The sequence below is a fragment of the Chiloscyllium plagiosum genome, chromosome 13, assembly GCF_004010195.1.
Source record: "Chiloscyllium plagiosum isolate BGI_BamShark_2017 chromosome 13, ASM401019v2, whole genome shotgun sequence".
NCBI lineage: Eukaryota > Metazoa > Chordata > Chondrichthyes > Orectolobiformes > Hemiscylliidae > Chiloscyllium > Chiloscyllium plagiosum.
Window position 1 is genome coordinate 80,751,359 of NC_057722.1, and position 26,106 is coordinate 80,777,464.

At 43.6% G+C, this 26,106-nt stretch overlaps 1 protein-coding gene across 1 annotated transcript in view; it reads right to left on the bottom strand.

The window, feature by feature from the left end:
• Nucleotides 1-26,106, bottom strand: part of LOC122556243 (collagen alpha-5(IV) chain-like) — a 277,942-nt gene that overhangs the window by 125,373 nt on the left and 126,463 nt on the right. Inside the window, exons 20-25 of the mRNA XM_043702860.1 lie at nt 23,565-23,600; nt 23,024-23,179; nt 21,739-21,831; nt 18,808-18,891; nt 9,202-9,272; nt 4,653-4,841 (exon numbers count right to left, since the gene is read on the bottom strand). Of these exons, the coding sequence (XP_043558795.1) occupies nt 4,653-4,841; nt 9,202-9,272; nt 18,808-18,891; nt 21,739-21,831; nt 23,024-23,179; nt 23,565-23,600 (629 nt within the window). The remainder of the gene's footprint in view (nt 1-4,652; nt 4,842-9,201; nt 9,273-18,807; nt 18,892-21,738; nt 21,832-23,023; nt 23,180-23,564; nt 23,601-26,106) is intronic.

Sequence of the window (26,106 nt, forward strand, 5' to 3'; positions counted from 1 at the left end):
TGGAGGAAGAGTGCCTCATCTTCCGCCTCGGAACCCTTCAACCACAAGGGATGAACTCAGATTTCTCCAGTTTCCTCATTTCCCCTCCCCCCACCTTGTCTCAGTCAAATCCATCGAACTCAGCACCACCTTCCTAACCTGCAATCTTCTTCCTGACCTCTCTGCCCCCACCCCCACTCCAGCCTATCACCCTCACCTTAACCTCCTTCCACCTATCGCATTTCCAACGCCCCTCCCCCAAGTCCCTTCTCCCTACCTTTTATCTTAACCTGCTTGGCACACTTGCCTCATTCCTGAAGAAGGATTCATGCCCGAAACGTCGATTCTCCTGCTCCTTGGATGCTACCTGACCTGCTGCGCTTTTCCAGCAACACATTTTCAGCTGTAATTTTGAGAGACTAAGTTCCAATTTTTTATTGTATGCTATATGAGTGGGACTTGTATTTATGAAATCTGGTGATGGAGGAGTCCAAGGACCTGCATGTCCTTGGTGGAGTGGGAGGGGGAGTTGAAGTGTTGAGCCACAGGGTGGTTGGGTTGGTTGGTCCGGGTGTCCCAGAGGTGTCATGAAGAAGTAGATCAGGCTACTTTGAGTGTCTCCAAATTGGTACCAGAAGCATAGAGACAATGGTTCCGAAAAGTAGGGAAGAAACCAGGCCAGGCTTATATTGAGTTTGAATGAATTAAACAGAGCAACTTCTTTAGATGGGTCAGTCGGTTCCGTAGGAAGGTGCTGAACCCGATGAGGCCTCCTCTATATTGGAGAGACAGGCCCCCTACTTGCGTTACAGATAGAAAGGACACATGAGGATCTTCGAGAGGTTATTCTGCTGGAGGAGTTCAAAAACTCCCTTCCAGAAATGATCAGAACTCATGTTGAGGAACTGAAAGCTAAAACAGTGAGAAGAGCTGCAGAGATGGTGGAGGACATGCATTATTGCATACATAAAAATCTAGCTTCTGACAGCAAGTTCATTCCGTGAGGAATAGAAACTGGGAAGGAGGGAGATCCTTCACTGAACAAGAAAAAGTAGATCACGCTGGGAACAGATTTGCCCATGTGAGAAAGGAAACCCAAAAGGATGGAAAAGAGGTGAAAGATGTCAGGTGTTTTCACTGCCATAAGGTGGGACACAGAAAGGCAATGCTGGTGGTTTGAGAGAGGCTCTGGGAAAAAGGATGTGGTTAAAGAGGCTAAACCAGTGGGATAATTTGAAGTAATGAAAGAAATCCCAAGAGACGTCAAGGAGCTGCAGGAGAGTGCACAGCAGGCCAGAGGCTGGATAGTAAGGTAGGGCACATCTTTTCAAAGCCTTCATCTCTGTGGGTAAGATTTACTCAGGAAGAATAGGGGGAGAAGTGAAGAAGTTAAAATATTGAGAGACATGGGAGGTGATCAGTCTGAAATGGTAAGAGATGAAAATATTTGCTCTCCTTCTGAAATGTTGCATGAGAGAGTGATAATCTGTGGAGTAAGTGGAGAGACAGTTGGTGTTGTCCTGTGTAAGATAAAGCTAAAAAGTCCAATCAAGGCTGGGGAAGTGACAGTGGGTGTGATTGAAAGAGTGGCTATTCCAGGAATACAGTTTATTCTTGGAAACAATACAGCTCGATCAAAGTTGGGGATGATGCCCATTGTCCCATAGAACAGAATTCCATTAGAATCCCTACAGTGTGGAAGCAGGCCATTTGGCCCATCAAGTCCACACCAACCCTCTGAACAGCACCCCACCCAGACCCACTCCCTGACTCCTGTATTTCCCATGGCTAATCCACTTGGCCTGCACATTCCTAGATACTATGGGCAACTTACCATGGCTAATTCACCTAATCTGCACATCTTTGGACATTGGGAGGAAGCGAGAACACCCAGAGGAAACCCACGCAGACACAGAGAATGTGTATAAACTCCACACAGACAGTCATGAGAGGTTGGATTCGAACCTGGTCCCTGTTCTGTGAAGTAGCAGTGCTAACCACTGAGCCACAAACCCTCTTTGTAATGGAGAAGCTTAAGGAAAACTGGAACTTTGTGTATGCTTCCTTTTTCTTTTTGTCTAAACTTTCAATATCTTGTATATATATTTGGAAAGGTAAGGACTGATTAGGGATAGCCAGCATGGTTTTGTGCATGGGAGGTCATGTCTCACAAACTTGATTGAGTTCTTTAAAGAAGCAACAAAGAGGATTGATGAGGACAGAGCGGTAGACTTGATCTATATGGACTTCAGTAAGGTGTTCGACAAGGTTCCTCATGGGAGACTGGTTATCAAAGTTAGATCTCATGGAATACAGGGAGAACTAACCATTTGGATACAGAACTGGCTCAAAGGTAGAAGATAGAGGGTGGTGTTGGAGGGTTGCATTTCAGAACAGAGGCCTGTGACCAGCAGAGTGCCACAAGGATCAGTGCTGGGTCTACTGCTTTCCGTCATTTGTATCGATGATTTGGATGTGAGCATAAGAGGTATAGTTAGTAATTTGCAGATGACACCAAATTTGGAGATGTAGTGACAGGTCGATAGGATAGTGAAGGCGGCATTTGGTATGCTTTCCTTTATTGGTCAGAGCACTGAGTACAGGAGTTAGGAGGTCATGTTGTGATTGTACAGGACATTGGTTAGGCCACTTTTGGAATACTACGTGCAATTCTGGTCTCCTTCCTATCAGAAGGATGTTGTGAAACTTGAAAGGTTTAGAAAAGATTTACAAGGATGTTGCCAGGGTTGGAGGATTTGAGCTACAGGGAGAGGCTGAATACACTGAGGCTGTTAACCCTTGAGAGCCAGAGGCTGAGGGGTGACCTTATAGAGGTCTATAAAATCTTGAGGAGCATGGACAGAATAAACAGACAAGGTCTTTTCCCTGGGGTGGGGGAGTCCAGAACTAGAGGGCATAGGTTCAGGATGAGAGGGAAAAGATATAAAAGGGACCTAAGGGGCAACTTTTTCACACAGAGGGTGATACATTTATGAAATGAGCTGCCAGAGGAAATGGTGGAGGCTTAAAGTGCATCTGGATGGATATGAGTGGGAGGGGTTTAGAGGGATATGGGTCAAGTGCTAGCAAATGAGCCTCGATTGAGCTGGCATGGACGAGTTGGACCGAAGGGTCTGTTTCCATGCAGTATTTCTCTAAGACTGGCCATCTATTGATCCTGAATCTTGCCATCCTGACAGGGACATGCTGATCCTGAACTCTGATCAACAGGCCTTTAAAGGATATGCCAGATACAGATTTACCCTCAATCCACCCTAATCTAGTTTTTCCAGTTCATGCCTAACACTGCTGTAATTATCCTTCCCCCTATTTAGTGCTTTCACGCAAGGATCAGTGTGAAGGTCATGGAGAAGCATGAAAACAAGGAAGAGGATTTTAAAATCAAGATGTTTCTTAAATGTAGGTTAGCATGGAATAAGATTAATGGGTGAAGAACAATGGGTAAAAAGTGATTGTGAATTGACCTTGGTGTGAGCTTGGCTGCGAACAGTGGACTTCTTAATGAGTTGGAGAGATAACCTGCTAATATGGTGACCAGCAGGGGAATCTGGACAAGGTCATTGAATCAATTAGCAGTTTGGTGAGAATAGGATCGAGAGAGTGTGTGATTGAGCTCATGCTCAGGATGAGCTCAGCAAAGGCTTCAGGGAATATTGGAGAGAAACTAGAGGCAGGTGCAGTTTCAGTACTGGGATAAGAATAGAGGGGGAAGGGTGAGAGGAAGTTTGGCCTGGTGAATTAGTGAAAGGGAGAAGAGGCAGTTGATTGGTGGTCTCAAAAACAGGTGAGGATAAATTACCATATATTCTTGTATATAGGTCAAATTTTGAAGACATTTTAAAATCTGAAATTAGGGGTCAATTTATACACGAGATATTCTTTGAGGGGATGAATATTTATCCAAAATAAATGGGAAATTTACCTTCCCGGTCCCTGGTGCTGGAACGTTCCCTGTAATATGTTTGGGCCGCGGTAAATCATGGGTAATGGAAACCGACTCTGCGGATACGGCGGTCACCCTGTACTGTCGTACCATTACAGTAATTTTGACAACCTGGAGTAGAGAGTGTGAGGGCTGTCAGATTGGAAGGCCTGGAACGGAGCACTGGAAAGCTGGAGTGGAGTTCAATGCTGAGCATATTGACTCATAAATGTTGATCTGTAACTGTGAAGAACTAGGGTTGACTTATATACGAGATATATGGAAAATACAAGATTTTCTGGCCAAAATAAAGGGTTGACTTAAACATGTGATTGACCTATACATGGGTAATTATGATTCTTCCCTTAAAGGGTTGTGAATCAGAGGGATTTACTCCTCCAGTGTGCATTGGATACTGGACCCTCTAATAAATTTGAGGAGGAGTTAAACATTTTTAATTGGCAATGGGTTGAACGGTTATGGAGAGCAGGCAGAAAACTAATCATGAGGCTGAAATGTGATCGGTCATGATCATAGTAAAAGGCACAGAAGGTTCAAAGGGGCTGAATAGCCATCTCCTGCTTCTCACTCTTCTGTTCTTACCTTCTAAACTTCGCAAAGAAGTTTGAGATCCTTGTTGGAGGTGAGCAAAGGGGAGACTGAGAAGAAACTGCTAACACTGAGTCAATACTGACACATGAAGAATAAATAACAGGATGAAAATACTGACTGGGTCACCCTTAATTCCTTGGGGTCCTTGTGGTCCTGGTTGACCAGGTATTCCATCCTTTCCTTGCCTTCCTGTATTTCCTTGCAAACCAGAGTCACCTTTGTCCCCTTTTGAACCTTGGCCACCCCCGATTCCAGGGTCACCGTCCAAGCCTGGTGGTCCTCTAAATCCTGGGGATCCCAGAGAACCCTAAAAGGTTGTGGATCAGAAAATAGAAACAACATTGAATTAGCCAGTTTTTTATACTACAGTCAGGAAGGTTTTGGCACTTTAAATGCTGTTAGGAAAACAAAAGTCATTAATTCCTCTGTTTCGTTTCCAGAAGTTTGGTATTTTAATTTTAAACTTAATTTTATGATTCAATAGTCTTCAGAGTTAGAGTTAATGCTCATTCAACCTCTCTTCATAAGACAAGCCCTCCAATCCAGGCTGCATCCTGGTAAATCTCCTCTGCACCCTCTCTAAAGCATCTGCATCCTTCCTATAATGAGGTAACCAGAACTGGACACAATATTCCAAGTGTGGTCTAACCAGGGTTTTATAGAGCTGCAGCAAAACCTAGAACATAGAACATTACAGCGCAGTCTAGGCCCTTCGGCCCTTGATTTTGCGCCGATCTGTGGAACCAATCAGAAGCCCATCTATCCTACACTATTCCATTTTCGTCCATTAGCCTATCCAATGACCATTTAAATGCCTGTAAAGTCGGCAAGTCTACCACTGTTGCAGGCAGAAGTGGGTACTGCAGATGCTGGAGATCAGAGTCAAGATTAGTGTGGTGCTGGAAAAGCACAGCAGGTCAGGCAGTATCCGAGGAGCAGGAGAATTGACATTTCAGGCAAAAGCCCTTCATCAGGAACTGTTGCAGGCAGTGCTTTGCACGCCCCTACTACTCTCTGAGTAAAGAAACTACCTCTGACATCTGTCCTATATCTACCACCCCTCAATTTAAAGCTATGTCCCCTTGTGCTAGCCATCACCATCTGAGGAAAAAGACTCTCACTGTCCACCCTATCTAGTCCCTCAGCTTTACCTCATAAGACCTTCCCTCCATACCAGGCAACATCCCAGTAAATCTCCGCTGCACCCTTTCCAAATCTTCGCGGCTCTTAAACTCAATCCCCTGCTAATGAAAGCCAAAACAAGATACACCTTCTTAACAACCCTATCAACTTGGGTGGCAACTTTGAGGGATCTATGTACATGGACCCCCAAGATCCTGCTGTTCCTCCACACTGCCAAGAATCCTGTCTTCAACCCTGCATTCAAATTTGACCTTCGAAAATGAATCACTTCACATTTATCCAGTTTGAACTCCATTTGCCACTTCTCAGCCCAGCTGTGTATCCTGTGAATGTCATGTTGCAGCCTGCAACAGCCCACGACACTGTCTACAACACCACTGACCTTTGTGTCATCGGCAAACTTACTAAACCACCCTTCCACTTCTTCATCCAAGTCATTTATAAAAACCAGAAAGAGCACAGGCCTAAGAACAGATCCCTGTGGGACATCACTGGTCACCGACCTCCAAGCAGAGTACTTTCCATCCTCTACCACTCACAGTCTTCTTTCGGCCAGCCAATTCTGGATCCAGGGAGCCAATAAGATGTGCAGGTTAGGTGAATTAGCCATGCTAAATTGCCCATAGCGTCAGATGCATTAGTCAGGGGTAAGTGTAGGGTGAGTTGATCTTTGGAGGGTCGGTATGGACTTGTTGGGCTGAAGGGCCTGTTTCCATACTGTGGGGATTCTAATCTTCTAATCATGGAGAGGTGAAAAATGTGTCGCTGGAAAAGCGCAGCAGGCCAGGCAGCATCAAAGGAGCAGGAGAATCGACGTTTCGGGCATAAGCCCTTCTTCAGGAATCTCCTGCTCCTTTGATGCTGCCTGGCCTGCTGCGCTTTTCCAGTAACACATTTTTCAGCTCTGGTCTCCAGCATCTGCAGTCCTCACTTTCTGCTAATCATGGAGAGGGTCAATGCTGAGGGATGGTCAGGGAATAGACAGCCTATATCCTCTATTTTTTTCATGGACAAGAGGCCAATGTTGTTTCCCTTTAAAAACACTATGAACAGTGTTTGCTGCAGCCCTCTCCCTCACATGCTGAGTCACCTACTCCACCCAGTCTGAGTGTGCTCGCGGCTATGTTTGGATGATGGAAGGTGACAATGAGTGCTCCCCTTCACGTGCCTTCTACCTTCAGCCTGACTGTGTTGGTGAGAGTCGAGAGTCTGGTGCTGGAAAAGCACAGCAGGTCAGGCAGCATCTGAGGAGCAGGAGAATCAACGTTTTGGGCACAAGCCCTTCATAAGGAATATGTGCTTTTCCAGCACCACACTCTCAACTCTAATCTCCAGCATCTGCAGTCCTCACTTTCGCCTGTGTTGGTGAGATCTCAGTTATCCCTATCTCCTGCCTAGAACCCCATCGGATTTACATATCCCCAAGTTTTTAACCTACATTTGCCTGCACTTGCCTACTTTCCCACCCTGACCTTAGCATGTGGGGGAGCATGCCTAGTATCATCTACCCTTCCCTGAAGCTCCTGCCCATGGATTTAAAAAAAAATACTTATTCATTTTGTGGGATATGGGTGTTGCTGGCTGGTCCAGTATTTATTGCTCATCCCTAGTTGCCCTTGCGAAGATGCCTTCTTAAATCGCTGCAGTCCACCTGCTGTTGGTTGACCCACAATGCCATTAGGAAGGGGATTCCAGGATTTTGACATTTGCACACGAGGGAGCCAAACATTAGGGATGCTGAAAGAGGAGGGACAGTGAAGAAACGGCAATATATTTCAGGATGGTGAGTGGCTTGGAAGGGAACTTGAAGTAGTGGTGTTCCCATATATCTGTTGCCCTTGTCCTTCTAGATGGAAGTAATCCTGGGTTTGGAAGTTGCTGTCTGATCTTGTGAATTTGGTGAATTTCTGCAGCGCATCTTGTAGATAGTACACACTGCAGCTACTGAGCACCGGTGGGGGAGGGAGTGGATGCCTGTGGATGTGGTGCGGTCTAGTGTGCTGCTTTGTCCTGGCTGGTGGAAGGCTTCTTGAGTGTTATTGGAGCTGCACCCATCCAGACAAATGGATGGTATGGTGGTTCAGTGCTTAGCACTGCTGCCTCACAAGATCAGGGACTTGGATTCGATTCCAGCCTTTAGCAACTGTCTGTGTGGAGTTTGTTGACTCTCCCCGTGTCTGCATGGGTTTCCTCCGGGTGTACCAGTTTACTCCCACAGTCCAAAGCTGTGCAGGTTAGGTGGATTGGCCATGGGAAATACAAGATCATAGGGATAGGAGGTGGATCTGGATCGGATTCTCTTCAGAGGGTCAGTGAGAACTCGATGGGCCGAATTGCGTCTTTCCACGCATTAGGGATTCTATGAATGGCCAGCCCTCCTACCTTACACCTTTTCTAGCATTGCTTTAAAGGCCAGTCGGTTCTTCTATAACATGATCGTTCCTGGACAACCACGCGTTATAGGAAAATCACGCTTTAGAGACAGTGCTTAAAGTGTTTGTGCTGTAATCACATTTAAAGAGGACATGAGGGCAACACATTTTGTAAAAGTTCACGCTGTAGAAACAGCATCTCCAATTCATCAATTATGTTACCGTGAATTTGCGTTGACGAAATGCATGTTATAATAGAACAACCTGCATCCTAACTTTGCAAATCCTGCCATCCCAATTTCATAATTGCACTGCAGCCTTCCCAGTTCAACTAACTAAACTGCAGTGTACTGCTGTCGAGCCTTTACCATGGAAGTTGCTGACACATGCGAAGGTGTGATATTGGTGCAGCACGCTGCCAATTACACCATAGGCTGAGGACTGCTGAGCAGCAGATGGTTTTTTAACTCAGCTAATTGGTATGGCATAGCAAGGCAAGGCAATTAGGTGCTTAGTGAGAGGGCACTAAGAAAACTAATCAACAATTCTGAAATGCAGTGAGATGACATCACATTGAGAGATGTTTTGGTAAGGAGATCTACATCTTACTCTCTGTGCAGTTAATTATCAACTAGCAAGTAGAGTGTCAGTTAGCAGATAATCAGCTCTGATGAAGAGTCATACTTCACTCCAAAACTCTGTTTTTCTCTCCACAGATACTGTCAGAGTTTCTCCACCATTCTCTCTGTTTCAGATTTCTACTATCCACAGTATTTTACTTTTATATCTGACTGTTAATCAGTCTACTGGTCAGCCAGTCAAAAATGTACATAATATAATAGTATTCCAAGTAATCAGATAACCCAGACTGCAGATTTAAGTCTCAGATGTCAAGAAGTTATACATAGTTAATTGTTAATAAACTCCTAGCTATTTGTCTCAATAAGCACCTGATCTTTTGTGGTGTATGTTACCTGGAACACACTTGTATAGCAGGCTACAGAACAGTATGAGCAGAAAGCCAAGAGAAACTCTTCACTCTGCAGAAAGGATCTAATGTTCACTAATCTTTGCAGGTATTGAACAGGGATAACCATTGGTGGGGGGAAGGGGAGGAGTGATGGTATTGGGGAAATGAAAAAAAACACTTACCGGGGAACCTGTTCTTCCAAATTGACCTGAAGGACCAGGAATTCCTTTTGGGCCTGGTAATGCCTCCCTGCCTATAGTGGAAACAAAGCAAGGCATGTGTAACACAGGCAGGAACATTATCAAAGCAGGGCATGTGTAAATCAGGCAGGGACATTATAAAAGCAAGGCATGTGTAACACAGGCAGAGACATTATAAAAGCTTTTGAAATGTTCAGATCTTGCTATTCTTAGAAATCAGAAAGATGGTAAATACTAATTTTGATGAAGCTTTGTAATATTTTATTATTATTTGGGAACTTGGAATCTAAAGTATAGGTGTTTGATTTTAGTTCTGTGGTTCTGTGGAGGTGGCCTTTTTAAAAGAAAATCTCAAAGTTATTCTTAAGAGTTCAAAGCAGCATTTCTGAGACAGCTTAAACTAAATAACCAGTGAGGCTACCTGATGTGATAATTGCTGAAGTGTTTGCTAAGTTAAGTTTTTAACAACCTACAGAAAGGGAGGCCAGCAGCCACAAGCACCTGCAGAAGGGCAGTTTAATTTGGTTAGTCTTTAGGCCATCAGATCTGTAAAGAGGTCTTAAACCGGTTCAGCGGTCTAAGTCAACGGGTGCAGAAAAAGCAATGAGTGCTTCTTGCAGTTCAGTGATGAAAAATCAGTGAGTTGGCCGATTTTTGTATCTCTGGGAGAGATGAGGAGATACATATCTTGTAAACATCTAATAAATTGCAGAAAGGAAACACATGTGATCTCATCAGTTGAGTAAGGTTCTTCGATACTTGAAAAAGAAATTGCTGAGAAAACGTGTTGAATCTTCCTTTTACCTGTTTATGAAAGATCCTTTGGCATAGTCATAAATAATTTATTTGTGTAAGAAACCTATGTTCTTTTGTTCCAAGTATGTAGGAATATAGGAGTTGGGACATCATGCTGAGGTTGAACAGGATGTTGGTGAGGCCTCTGGAACACACTGCTCAGTTCTGGTCACCCAGTTATAGGAAGGTTATTCTTAAGTTGGAGAGGGTTCAGAACAGATTTATCAGGATGTTGCCGGGTATGGAAGATTGAGTTTTAAAGAAATATAGAAACATTGAATATAGAAGGCGGCCATTTGGCCATGCATCACGATCATGGCTGATTGTCCATCTCTATAGCCTAATCCTGCTTTCTCCCCGTAACCCTTGATCCCATTCGTCCCAAGTATTATATCTGGCTGCCTCTTGAATACAGGCTGTGACATTTTTCACTGGAGCATAGAAGGTTGAGAAGCAACCTTATACAGGTTCATAAAATAATGAGGGGTATAGATAGAGTTAATAGTAGTTGTCTTTTCCCAAGGATAGGGGATTTTAAGACTAGGGGCCACACTGTTAAGGTGAAAGGAGAGAGAGATTGACAAGCAAATGTTTTACAGAGTGGTGGAATGGTGGAATGAACTTTCTGAGGAAGTGGTGGATGTGGGTGCAATTATAACAGTTAAAAGACATTTGGATAAGTACATGCATGGGCAAGGATTGGAGGGATATGGGTCAGGAGCAGGCGGGTGGGACTAGTTTAGTTTGGGATTATGTTCAGCATGGACTAATTGGTCCAAAGGGTCTGTTTCTGAGCTGTATGACTCCATGACTATGATTCTATAAATGCATTGACAGCCTGTTGTGAGTACAGCTGATGACTGAACATCATAGTAACCAAACTGCAAAAATAAAACTTCTGAACTATCAATCTAAGTTTCTTTTTGGATCAAGACTTGTCCATATTACTCTCAGCTGGGATCATAATATTAAAAAAGAGTTAACCAGGATGTAGGAGCAGGAATAGGCCATTCAGCCCATCAGGAATGCTCCACCATTCAATAAAATCAGAGATGGTCTGATAATCCTTCACTCCACTTTCCTGCCTTTTCTTCACCACACTTCACCCTTAATGATTAAAAGCCAGTGTACCTTGGCCATGATAAGATTTGCATATTTGTAATAGGTATTTTTCTCCATCTTTTATTTTTGAATAGCAAATGATGGGAAAGGGAATTGATGAATGGCTCAGACTCCATTTTTCAATGGGATTCACTTGGAAAATGTAGCTTGCATCTTTCATTGACTACATCTTATCAATTCTTGTTTTCCCCATCTCTCTTGCACTAATTATGTCCCTACAACTCATTGTCTTCTTCCTCCTTCCTTATTCTCATTGCTAATTCTTTCACTTTATTTTATACAGTCTATCTCTGAATTGTCCCATTCCCCTTGCATTATTCTAATCAACTACATTCGCTCGCTCCCTCTTGTCCGAAGAGACAAATCAAATGTTTCCTTAAGCTCAGTCTGCTTATCACATACTGGCATCTTCATTGTGTTTGCCCCAGGTCAGCCCTGCAGCTTTCAAAGGTTAGTATACTGGGTTTTCTAGAAAGGTATTCAAATTATGATTTGGAAAGAGAGGCCATCACTCTTCCTTCCTCCTCTATTCTTATTCTCACTATTGTAACTTTCCCTGATTAGAATACTAAAAATTTCTAATTGTCAACAGAACAATTGATTGTAAACATTATGTTTTCCTCAAAACATAACTTTCCAAATTACAATTAGAAAGGAGTTTCTTTTTTCCTTTTGTCTTTGGAGTCACAGAGTCATACAGCACGAAACAGACTTGTCCATGCCGACCAGGATTCCTAAACTGAGCTAGTCCCATTTGCCTGCATTTGGCCCATATCCCTCTAAACCTTTTCTATTGATGTACCTGTTCAAATGTCTTTTAAATGTGGCAACTGTACTTGCTTCTACCTCTTCCTCTGACAACTCATTCCATGTGTGTACCGTCCTCTACATGGAAAAGTTGCCACCTCATTTGGCCCTTTTTAAACGTCCCCTCTCACCTTAAACCTATTCCCTCTAGTTTTGGGCTTCCCTACTCTGGGGAAAAGACATTGGTTATTCACCTTATTTATGCCACTCATGATTTTATAAACCTCTATAAGTCACCACTCAGCCTCCTATGTTCCAGGGAAAAAAGTCCCAGCCTATCCAGTCTCTCCATATAACTCAAGCCCTCCAATCTCAGTAACATCCTTGTCAATCTTTTTTGCAGCCTGTCCAGCTTAATAACATCTCTCCTATAGCAGGGGGACCAGAACTGTATGTTTTACCAATGCACAGTCACAACATGACATCCCAACTCCTGTACTCAGTGCTCTGACCGATGAAGACAAGCATGCCGAATGTTTTTGTCATCACCCTGACTACTTTCAAAGAACTATGTACCTGCACACCGAAGTTTCTCTGTTCAACATTACTCCCTACGGCACTGTAAGTCCTGCCCTGGTTTGTCTTACCAAAATACAACACCTCACATTTATTTGAATTAAACTCCATCTGTCGTTCCTAAGCCCGTAGCCCAGTTGATCAAGATCCTATTGTATTGTTAGATAGTCTTCTTCATTATCCACTGTAATACCAATTTTGGTGTCAGCTGCAAATTTACTGACCATGTCTCCTATGTTTTCATCAAAATCATTTGCACAAATGATAATCAACAGTGGATCCAGCATCAATCCTTGCAACAGATTACTGGTCATAGGCCTCCAGTCTGAACAACAACCCTCTAACACCCTCCCTCTGTCTCCTACCATCAAACCAATTTTGTATCCAATTGGCTAGCTGTCCCTAGATCCCATGTAATCTAACCTTGCTAAACAGTCTGCCATGCTTTCTGAGATTTAGTGGAATTTCTGGAATGTTAAGCCCCCTGACGAGTGTGCTGGAAGGTCACGTGCGTTGGGAACTTTAGTGTGTGTAACATCATCGACCTCTTCTCAATTCCCCTGCCATTTGTTCCATATCAGATGTAGGCCAACAACAGCCACTGAGGGGATGGAACATTTTTTACAGGTTTTGAGTGTCAATAGAAACTCCCCATCCATGGAGCTCCAACCCCCAGGTATCCCTGATTTCCACTACTCTGTCTACCACAATCACCCACTCCAGACAGCTAGTGTGTCCCACTGAAAGGGCCCGACTTGCCTCCTCATTCAGCTCCAGAACTGATCGCTGGAGGGGACAGGGTACATTCCCAACAGTTGCCATGACTCCCATTGGTAGTGCTGGGATCAGATAACTTCCAGCCATTTGATGGGCTGGCGGGTCTCGGAGGCAGAACGTCCCCCCAGACTGAGGTGATGATCTCACCCTGAAACAGTTAAGACCATAAGACATAGGAGCAGAAATTAGGCCATTCAGCCCATTGAGTCTGTTCTACCATTCAATCATGGCTGATAGGTTTCTCAGCCCCATTCTCTGCTTTCTCTCCATGACCCTTGATATCCTTAAATCTTTAGAGCCTATCTATCTCAGCCTTAAATATACTCAATCACCTGGCCTCCCCAGCCTTCCATGGCAATGAATTCCATAGATTCACCACTCTCTGGCTGAAGACGTTTCTCTTTATCTCCTTTCTAAAAGGAAAGATCAGCAAGGCGGCCTTTGTATGGAGCCGCAGGAGATGGGTGAGATACTAAACAAGTATTTTGTATCAGTATTTACTGTGGAAAAGGACATGGAAGATATAGAATGTAGGAAGATAGACAGTGACACCTTGAAAAATGTCCATATTATAGAGGAGCAAGTGCTGGATGCCTTGAAACGCATAGAAGTGGATACATTCCCCAGGACCTGATCAGGTGTACTTGAGAACTCCATGGGAAGCTAGAGAAGTGATTGCTGGGCCTCTTGTTGAGATATTTGTATCATCGATAGTCACAGGTGAGGTGCCGGAAGACTGAAGGTTGGCAAACGTGGTGCCACTGTTTTAGAAGGGTGGTAAGGACAAGCCAGGGAACTATAGACCAGTGAGCCTGACATTGGTGGGCAAGTTGTTGGAAGGAATCCTGAGGGACAGGATGTATATGTATTTCGAAAGGCAAGGACTGATTCGGGATATTCAACATGGCTTTGTGTGTGGGAAATCATGTCTCACAAACTTGGTTCAGTTTTTTGAAGAAGCAACAAAGAGAATTGAGGGCAGAGCCGTAGACATGATCCAAAAGGACTTCAGTGAGGTGTTTGACAAGGTTCCCCATGGGAGACTGATTAGCAAGGTTAGATCTCATGGAATACAGAGAGAACTAGTCATTTGGATACAGAACTGACTCAAAGGTAGAAGACAGAGGGTGGTGGTGGAGGGTTGTTATTCAGACTGGAGACCTGTGACCAGTGGAGGATTGGAGGATAGGTGCTGGATCCTCTACTTTTCAATTTTTATATAAATGATTTGGATGTGAGCATCAGAGGTACAGTTAGTAAGTTTGCAGATGACACCAAAATTGGAGGTGTAGTGGACAGCGAAGAAGGTTATCTCAGATTACAACAGGATCTTGATCAGATGGGCCAATGGGCTGAGGAGTGACAAATGGAGCTTCATTTAGATAAATGTGAGGTGCTGCATTTTGGAAAAGCAAATGTTAGCAGGACTTACATTTAATGGTAAGGTCCTTGGGAGTGTTGCTGAACAAAGAGACCTTGGAGTGCAGGTTCATATCTCCTTGAAAGTGGAGTCGCAGGTAGATAGGATAGTGAAGAAGGGGTGTGGTATGCTTTCCTTTATTGGTCAGAGTACTGAGTACAGGAGTTGGGAGGTCATATTGCGGCTGTACAGGACATTGGTTAGGCCACTGTTGGAACATTATGTGCAATTCTGGCCTCCCTCCTATTGGAAGGATGTTGTGAAACTTGAAAGGGTTCAGGAAAGATTTACAAGGATGTTGCCAGGGTTGGAGGATTTGAGCTGTAGGGAGACGTTGAATAGGCTGGGGCTTTTTTCCCTGGAGCGTCAGAGGCTGAGGGGTGACCTTATAGAGGTTTATAAAATCACGAGAGGCATGGATAGGATAAATAGACAAGGTCGGAAGTGTGGTGCTGGAAAAGCACTGCAGGTCAGGCAGCATCTGAGGAGCAGGGAAATCAACTTTTTGGCAATTTTCGACCCCTAAAGAAGTTTTTTTTGCCTGAAATATCGATTCTCCTGCTCCTCAGATGCTGCCTGACCTGCTGTGTTTTTCCAGCACCGCACTCTCGACTCTGCAGTGTTCACTTTCGTCTAAGTAGTCAAGGTCTTTTCCCTGGGGTGGGGGAGTCCAGAACTAGGGCATAGGTTCAGGGTGAGAGGGGAAAGGTATAAAATGGACCTAAGGGGCAACCTTTTCAAGCAGAGTGTGGTGCCTGTGTGGAATGGGCTGCCAGAGGAAGTGGTGGAGGCTGGTATAATTACAGCATTTAAAAGACATTTGGATGGGTATATGAATAGGAAGTGTTTGGAGGGATATGGGCCAGGTGCTGGCAGGTGGGACTAAATTGGGTTGGGATATCTGGTTGGCATGGAGGAGTTGGACCAAGGGTCTGTTTCTGTGCTGTACATCTCTCTGATTTCTATGACTGTACTCTAAGGCTGTGCCCTCGGGTCCTAGTCTCTCCTACCAATGGAAACATCTTCCCAACATCCACTGTATCCAGGCCATTCCATATTCTGTATGTTTCAATTTGATCTCCCTATATCTTTCTGAACTCTGTTGAGGATAACCCCAGAGTCCTCAAACGTTCCTCGTATGTTAACCTTTTCAGTCCTGGGGCCATTCTCGTGAACCTCCCCTGAACATTCTAGGGCCAGTCTATCCTTCCTGAGATATAGATTAGATTACTTACAGTGTGGAAACAGGCTGTCCAACAAGTCCACACCGACCCTCCGAAGAGTAACCCACCCAGATCCATTCCCCTATATTTACTCCTTCACCTAACACTACTGGCAATTTAGCAAGGCCAATTCACCTAACCTGCATATTTTTGGAATGTGGGAGGAAACCGGAGCACCCGGAGGAAACTCACGCAGACACGGGGAGAATGTGCAAACTCCACACAGACAGTTACCTGAGGCAGGAATTGAACCCGGGTCTCTGGCGCTGTGAGGCAGCAGTGCTAACCACTGTGCCACCGTGCCACCCCAAAACGGCATAGTACTCCAAATGTGGTCTGACCAGAGCCTTATAGAGCCTCAGAAGTACATCCCTGCTTTTATATTCAAGTCCTTTCAAAATAAATGCCATCATTGCATTTGCCTTCCTAACTACTGAATCAACCTGCAAGTTTACTTTGAGAGAATCTTGGACGTGAACTCCCAAGTCTCTTTCCACGCCAGATTTCTGAATTTCCTCCCCATTTAGAAAATAGTCCATGCCTCTATTCTTCCTAACAAAGTGCATGCCCTCACACTTTCCCACATTGTATTCCATCTGCCACTTCTTTGCCCACTCTCCTAACCTGTCCAAATCCTTCTGCAGTCTCCTCACTTCCTCAATGCTACCTATCCCTCCACCTATCTTTGTAGCATCTGCAAACTTACCCTCAGAATACCCTCAGTTCCTTTATCTAGATGATTAATGTATAAAGTGAAAAGTTGTGGTCCCAACACTGACCCTTGAGGAACACCACTTGTCACCGGCTGCCATCCGAGAAGGACCCGTTTATCCCCACTCTCTGCTTTCTGCCAGACAACGAGCTTCTCTCCATGCTAGCACCTGGCCTCTGACACCATGGGCCCTTATCTTACTCAGTAGCCTCTCGTGCGGCACCTTGTCAAAGCCTTCTTGAAGTCCAGGTAGATAACATCCATTGGCTTTCCTTTGTGTAACCTGTTCGTTACTTCCTCAAAGGAATCTAGCAGATTCATCAGGCATGACCTCCCCTGGATGGAACCATGCTGACTTCGCTCTATTTTACCATGCACTTCCAAGTATTCAGAAATCTCCTTGTTCACAATGGATTTCAGGATCTTACCCACAGCCGAGGTTAGGCTAATCAGTCTGTAATTTTCCATCTTTTGCTTTAATCTCTTTTCAAACAGGGGTGTCGTGTTAGCGATTTTTCAGTCCTCAGGGACCCTCCCTGATTCTAATGATTCCTGATAGATCACCACTAACGCCTCCACACTCTCTTCAGCTATCTCCCTTAGAACTCTGGGGTGTAGTCCATCTGGTCCAGGTTATTTATCCACCTTCAGGCCTTCGGTTTTTCTAGCACCTTCTTCTTGGTGATGGCCAGCATACTCAGCTCTGCAACCTCAACTTTCTTGAATTTTTGGGTTATTACTCGTGTCTTCCACCGTGAAGATTGATGTGAAGTAATTATTCAGTTCCTCAGCCATTTCCTTGTTCCTCAATACGATCTCTCCAGCTTCACTTTCTAGCAGCCCAATGCCCTCTTTTGCCCCTTATATAGCTAAAGAAATTCTAGAGTCTTCCTTTATATTACTGGCCAGCTTACCCTCATATTTAATCTTCTCCCTCCTTATTTCTTTTCTTGTTGTCCTCTGTTGGTCATTGTGATCTTCCCAATCCTCTGGTTTCCCCCGGCCCTTCGCTACATTATATGTTTTCTCTTTTGCTTTTTGCTATTGCTGACTTCCCTAGTCAGCCATGGTTGTCTCACCCTCCCTGTACCATGCTTCTTTTTCCTGAAGGATGAATCCCTGCTGTGTCACCGAAATTACTCCAGGATTAACACCCAGTCACACATTAAATGGCTGTAAAGCAAACCCCCAGAGTGTGAGGTAGCTGCTCAGACTCCCTGTGGAGGGAAGGGCAAAGACCTAATGAGATGTGAAATTGGAGAATGGAGAAGCTTCAGGAGGGGCTGGATTGATAATCATAAAGGGGAGCTACATCTAGGTCTTGAAGTCTCAGGGTGTGCTTTAAAAATGGAAGATTTCAAATCTTCAGGCAATTCAGGTCAGGGCATGACCTTGCTGTCCAGTTAGGGATAATGGGTGGATTCCTGATGCTGGGGAGCAAACAGAAAGCCCTACATTATAGAAGGTATGAGCTGCTGATCTATAGATTACCATTCTACCACCGTCAGTCCCCATACTGTATTCAGTTAACTGAATCACAACTCTGGACAATATATCAAAGCTTGTGAATCTTTGGAACTCCTTACCATAGATGTCTGTGGGAGCAGGGTCCTTATATATATTTAAAGCTGAGATAAACAGATTTTTGATGAGTTGGGGAATCGAGGGTTATTGGTAAAGGGCAGGAAAGTGGATGTGAGGAATGTTGAATGTCCTAATGAATGGTGGAACAGGTTCGAGGGGTTGAATGGCCTCCTGCTGTTCCTATTTCTTGTGGTCTTATGGACTTTTCAAGATGGTTAGGGTGTCACACAATAACCTTCAGGAAAGGATTCAAATACAATTCAGTGGATAGACCTAATCGTGGAATTGTGCAATATGGAAATATTTCAGTGGCTGTTTGGAGATGAGCATGAGTTAATTTTAGATTCTCTGCATAAACTACCAGCTAAAATGTTTCTGTGTGGCTCTGTACAATGTTTATAAAAATATCATGTTTATTCAATATGATATTAAAATATAATGGGATCAGCTGATAGAAGGGATTAGAAAGAAATAAATGAACTAGTTCACAGCCTCATAATTTTATTGCACAATATGTTGTGTTATAATATTACACAACCTACAAAATAATCTCTTATGCAGGTATAAGTATGATGCTTGTATTAAACATGACACTGGCCCTGAGTCTCACAGTGTTATCAGTAATAGTTTACCAGGTATCCCAGGAAGGCCGGGTGGACCAGGAGGACCAGGTTGTGAAGTTCCACGGCACGTTACACACAGGTCACCTTTATCACCTGTAACAAAAGAAATTGCCTGATTTTTAACTCATTAAAACTCCCACTCACCTACTTGCAGTCAAAACCGGACCAATATTTAGCCCGCAAATGGAGCCCTTTTTATAATGCAGGAGTGATAAAGTCACTGGCTTCATATCAGGACAAGGATCTTCTGGATAGTATCATATCCAACAAGGTTCCAATATACATTTCTAAAGGCAAATTTAAATTTAAATTTCCAAGTGCTTTCTCTTTTGCAAATTTCATTACATTTTCACTTCCATGAGAATGAATGATTTCAGTTAAGGAGCTCCACACAAAACACTTCTGGGTCAGCACCAATGCAGGATAAAATTCCTTCCCCATTGGTGCCAACAATAGAGGGACAATATCAGAATATTGGTGAACAGTTTGGCCAAGGTTTGCTGTATTTCCAGATATTTTGATGCTGGATGCTCTGGACAATTCTACTTGTTTTCAAGTTTCAGCCTTTCGGAGAGCTGGAGGAGGTTGTGTAGCTTCAGAGAATCCTCAAAACTCACATTCGTTTCTCTGCCTGTGTTCTGATGCAGCTTATGAACAGCAGTGGAAAATACTTAAAATTCAAGAAAAACATGAACTGTTTTTTAAAAGAAAAGTCCAGAATTAACTAATAATACGCCCTTCTCTAACCCAGATGAATAAATACACAAAACTGAACATAGAGAAAGCACAGGCCTGAATTTTCCTGGCTCTGTGAACTGACACAGGAAAATGCCTGGTATGTTTGATTTTCATCTGAGCAGGGAAAAGTTTAGGGGGAAAAAGGTCAGTGATTGCTGGTTTTGAGATGGGCTTTTTAAAATACTTACTGACTCTATGTTCCATCTGCAAAAAAAATCAATAAAATAAAAAGCAGCCCTCATAGAACATAGAACTTAGAATGTTACAGTGCAGTACAGGCCGTTCAGCCCTCAATGTTGCACTGACCTGTGAAATTAATCTGATGCCCATCTAACCTACACCATTCCATTATTATCCATATGTACATCCAATGCGAGTCTTCTACTGTTTCAGGCAGACTATTCCATGCCCCTACTACTCTCTGAGTAAAGAAACTAGCCCTGATATCTGTCTTAAATCTATCACCCCTCGATTTAAAGCTATGTCCTCTCGTGTTAGCCTCCACCATCCAAGGATAAAGGCTCTCACTGTCCACCCTATCTAACCCTCTGATTATCTTATATGTCTCAATTAAGTCACCTCTCAACCTTCTTCTCTCCAACAAAAACAGTCTCAGTTCCCTCAGCCTTTCCTTGTAAGACCTTTCCTCGTAATATCCGAGTAAATCTCCAAAGCTTCCACATCCTTCCTATAATGCGGTGACAAGAACTGAATGCAGTACTCCAGGTACGGCCTCACCAGTGTCTTGTACAGCTGCAGCATGACCTCGTGGCTCCGAAACTCAATCCCTCTACCAATAAAAGCTAACACATAATATGCCTTTTTAACAACCCTGTCAACCTGGGTGGCAACTTTCAAGGATTTATGCATCTGGACACAGATCTCTCTGTTCATCTACACTGCCAAGAATCACCTTTCATTCTCCCTGACCTCTCTCCTCACTTCCCATGCCCCATTCTTGAATATCCTTAGCTGCTGTCACAGTCCTCATACCCTACATGCAACATATGCCCCTTTATCTAGCCCCTACAACCCTTCACAGTCACCATGGAAACTTAGTGACAATTCATGCCAACTCAAGCCATCACCCTTTTTCCATACACCCTCCATGCCACCTCACCCTGCATCCACAATTGGCAGATCTCAGAGCCCATGCTGAAATGAAAAAAGATAAAATTCCAAGTATCTGTTGATAAATCTACTATGCTACAAAAACAACTTCATTACTAAAGGTCCATTCACTACCATTACATTCCTTTAACTACTTAATTCCTATTAAAAAACTGAAGTGTTTATAAGCACTTGGAACTATCAAGTGTGAACTGACAGACTTACCACATAATGATCAACTGTGAAACCGGTCCTGCAGCGGAAAATACTTTAAAAACCAAAAAACAATTCTGAGGAAGGGTCACTTGGCTCAAAAAATTAACTCTGATTTCTCTCCACAGATGCTGCCAGACCTGCTGAGCTTTTCCAGCAATTTTCGTTTTTGTTCAAATTACTTTAATGTTAGGTTCATGTTTACAGACAATGAAATAGCAAGAACTATTTTTCCCCCACTGCAGACTTTTGTCAAACATTTAAGGATCTGGATATTTAAATGCCTTGACAGTGTGAGAACTCTCTTGACAGCTCCCCTTGTAAATGCTAATTTTTACCTGTGAAACCCACAGGTTGTGAGTGAACAATAAGAAAGGACCTGAGACATCAAGGATATAATTACATAAATTCAGCAATACAGAAACACGCTAATTTGCTCAACTGCTCTATGCGGATGTTCAGATTGCACACACATTCACCATCTAAAACAAGCTGTGTAGGGTTGTGTGGAACAGGGAACATGGAAATCCTGTGGAGCTGAGATAACATTTTGGTGTGAGCCACAAAAGATACAGCATCACATGCAGAATTTTGGAATCTAGCTACTGGAATTAACTGACTCTGACGATAAATTAACTACAGAAAGCTATTGACCACTTCTACAATGTGGGCAAACGTGGGCAAAGGAGAGATGTGCGGTAATTAAACAGTAATTTACACAGAGATACAACAAAGATGTTCATTATAATTGAGCTTGTTTCAATCAAAGATTTTGACATATGTAGCTCCTGTGCCTGGTATGCTTAGTTCCTCTCCATGATTTTCTTTTTCATGTTCAACATTAACTCTGAATCAATTTAGCAGGTATTATTTGTTTACCTTTGTATCCGCTTGGACCACGAAAACCAACAAAACCTCTTGGTCCTGGTGACCCTCTAGGTCCTGGTTGGCCATTTATACTGATAGTCTCACCTGAAAAATGTAATTCAGAATATTTAATTGCATTAACAGGAGCTATGTTTCACATAATCTTATATTTATTCTCCTAAACTGTTCTTCCGAAGCAGGCCATTCGCTCTTTGAGCCTGTCGCACCTTCATGGCTGACCTTCTCAGCCTAATTTGTGACTTTTGTACATTGCTGTTTCCAGAGTTACAGTGGGAGTGTGCCAGGAGGATTGTAGCATTGTACCCCTTGTCTGGGTGCTCAGGCAGTCAGCCACAGTTCACGAGGGGCTGGCAGCATTTCTATTAAAGATAGACAATTGAGGGGCCCCACTCCACATCAAGCATGGACCAAAATGCAAATCTACCTTAGCTGGAAAAGGAATTGAACCCATGCTGTTGGTGTACTTCTGAACCAGAGGCCAGGCATCAAACCAACTAAACTAACCATCACCAACGATACCTCCCATATTTGTAACCCCACTTCCCCTCCATGTCTAGTATTCAAGGCCTAGTGTGGAAAGGTGGGACGAGTAGAGGTGGTGTTTTTTTTTTGGCAGAGCAGATTTGATGGGCTGAAGGGCCTCTTCTGTACTATATGATTAGATTAGATTACATTACAGTGTGGAAACAGGCCCTTCGGCCCAACAAGTCCACACCGACCCGCCGAAGCGCAACCCACCCATATCCCTATACCTAACACTACGGGCAATTTAGTATGGCCAATTCACCTGACCTGCACATCTTTGGACTGTGGGAAGAAACCGGAGCACCCGGAGGAAACCCACGCAGATACGGGGAGAATGTGCAAACTCCACACAGTCAGTCGCCTGAGGCGGGAATTGAACCCGGATCTCAGGTGCTGTGAGGCAACAGTACTAACCACTGTGCCACCGTGCCGCCCATTAAATATGATTCTATGATGCGCAAAATAACAAGTAAGGCACATGAACATGAAAATATGAAAACATATTCCTATTGAGGAAAACCGACCAATACTAACATTCCTCACATTTACTGCAGTGACCTCTAGAATGGGGCAACTTGAAGAACGATGCATTCAAGGTCCAACAATTTGCAGAAAATCACCACATGATCTTCCAGTGCACAAATACATTTTCTGACTTCATGGTGAAAAATTTATTGCAGTTAACAATACACTATTAAACACAATGACCAACTTGTCCAATATAAAATAAAACTGGAGACGAATATTGTACCTTGTGGACCCACAGGGCCTGGTGGGCCTGGAGGGCCTGGAAATCCAGGAGGACCTGAAGGACCTTCATAAACCTGCCCAGGATCACCTTTATCCCCTTTGGGACCTCTTTGTCCAGGATATCCGGATTGGCCTTTGGGGCCACGTCTAGAAATTCCTGAAGAACGTGGTAAAAGAGTTGGGAACTAATGTCATTTTCAGGAATTTGCATCAATAATGTATTTTTGATCTTCTTAGCCTGGCACAGTGTTGTTTGCTAAAATCATCATCTTCTGAATGCATGGAATACAACTATGCCAAAAAAAAGCTACAAACAATGCAATTATTCCTCATTCAGGGAAAATGATAAGTAAAACAGCTTAGTATCTGAAGATGGTAAGTTCGGGAAAATGACATCTCTTTTCACCTTTTATCATTTGTATTTCTTCCTTGAGAGGGTATTGTGGTTCAGATCCTTTATAATCAATACTAAGAAAGATTTAAGCGATTGGTTTTGTATCTCTGAATGAGTATTCATCAATGAAGTGAAGACAGGATCTTACCTTGCTCTCCTGGTAAACCTGGCTGACCCGCAGCACCTGCAGAGTTAGAAATAAATTAATCATTTAATTTTGTAAAAACAAATCATAAAACAAGATGACAGCCTTAAATTGCTGAAATTTATCACGGTTTTTGTTTCATGAATGTCAGATACTTGATGATATATTTGAATCAGAAAATAATAATTTGACCATGTGAGCTCGTCTCTGCCAGGACCATCTGATGTTCGTATCGCTGGCACCATAGTTAAAACTCAGTTGCATCCCACTCCACATCTGCAAGCCAGGAACTGGCCCTCATACTCGTGGGACTCTTGACTTTTATCATTGAGGACGTGGGCCACAGGAAAGGAAAGCTCTCACAGGCAAGGACCTGGAGCTGTTGGTGGACTGGGTAGTGGAGTGGACAGCAGCCCTATGTCCTGCAGACCACCACAGGGTACCAGACCACCAAACCAAGCCAGACTGGACCCAAACTGCAGCCCAGGTTGGTGCTGTGTCCTCAGTGATGTGGGACACCTAGTAGTGCATGAAAAAGTTCAATAATCTGCATTACACAGAGGTAAGTACTACCATTGTTCCACCTCATCCTCCCAAACTACTAACACTTCCTGTCCTCTGCACTTTTTACTCTTCACTAGGTACACCATTCCAATTCTTCTGCTTCTATATCACCACTGACTTCTGTTTACTTTCATCTGCTTGGTACATCCCTTTAATAAAAATAGAAATTGCTGGAGTAACTCAGAAGGCCTGGCAGTATTTGTGGAGAGAGTAATAGAGTTAACATTTCAAGTCCTGCTGGGTTTTGATTACTGATCTGCAGCATTTTACTCTGATCCCATTCTTTGTAACATTGCAGGTACAGTTGGCTCATCTTCTAGACTGATGTTGCCACAGCAACCCGACTGACTGATTGCACATGACCTGTGGAACTGACTGCAAAGACATGGATGTCAGATTCTGTCTGACCATGGTTCTATGGACTGGAATAGGACAGGAATAAGAGAAGTGTTCTGACTGACTGTGTCAGTACCACCATCAGCCTATTAAGGAGTGCTTCCCTTTGACTTTCACTCATGGCCATTTGCTTGAAGTACATGCAGTGTCTTTGCTGTGAATGGGATGTTCATGTAGCCCAATGCTGTCCAGCAACATGTCCAGCCCCTTTACCATTCAGTGCTCCCCACTGTGACAAGCTGCCTCCTCTCCCTCTGTGCTAAAAAGCAATCCAAGCTGCACAATGACTGACAGACTTTAAGTTAATACTGAAATCATTGGGTGTGTGCTAAAAAAGCAATATGAGGCTGATAATTAAGATAATTAGAGGATTAGATAGGGTGGACAGTGAGAACCTTTTTCCCTGGATGGTGATGGCTAGCATGAGGGAACATAGCTTTAAATTTAGGAGTGATAGATATAGGACAGATTTCAGAGGCAGATTCTTTAGTCAGAGAGTGGTAGGGTTGTGGAACACCCTGCCTGCAACAGTAGTAGACTTGCCAACTTTAAGGGCACTGAAAAGGTCATTGGATAGACATATGGATGAAAATGGAATAGTGTTCAATTGATAGGCTTCAGATTAGTTCCACAGGTTGGTACAATATCGACGGCTGAAGGGCCTCTACTGCACTGTAGTGTTTTATGCTTTATCTCCAAGTAAGTGCAAACTGAGTGAGTGCTAACAAAGCAATCTAAGATGCATCCGTGCAGATTCATGAGATGAGTGTGTGCTCATGCATACAAAGCAATCTGGCAGTAGCAATGCAAGTCACTGATATCTCTGAATTCTCAAGCAAAATATTGAGATACTGTGTGAACTGGTCCGAGATCAGACTGGATAACTTGGCGGGGCTGGTGGTTTGCCATTGCTGACAGACGTGGACAGAGAGTCAAGGAGGATGGTGGCTATGAAGCATACTGAGACATTATGAAGAAGCAGTAGAATGATTGACTGGACAAGAATTCAGCAAGCTGCAGTCAGCAGCTTCTCTGACATGCAGGTCGAGATTTCGTGTTGCCTGGTTTATTCGAGTCATAGAATCATAGAGATGTACAGCACAGAAACAGACCCTTCGGTTCAACTCGTCCATGCCGACCAGATATCCCAACTCAATCTAGTTCCACCTGCCAGCACCCGGCCCATATCCCTCCAAACCCTTCCTATTCATATACCCATCCAAATACCTCTTAAATGTTGCAATTGTACCAGCCTCCACCACTTCCTCTGGCAGCTCATCCCAAACACGTATCAACCTCTGCGTGAAAAAGTTGCCCCTTAGGTCTCTTTTATATCTTTCCCCTCTCACCCCAAACCTGTGCCCTCTAGACCCCAGGGAAAAGACTTTGTCTATTTACCCTATCCATGCCCCTCATAATTTTGTAATCCTCTATAAGGTCACCCCATCAGCCTCCAACGCTCCGGGGAAAACAGTCCCAGCCTGTTCAGCCTCTCCCTATAGCTCAAATCCTCCAACCCTGGCAACATCCTTGTAAATCTTTTCTGAACCCTTTCAAGTTTCACAACATCTTTCCGATAGGAAGG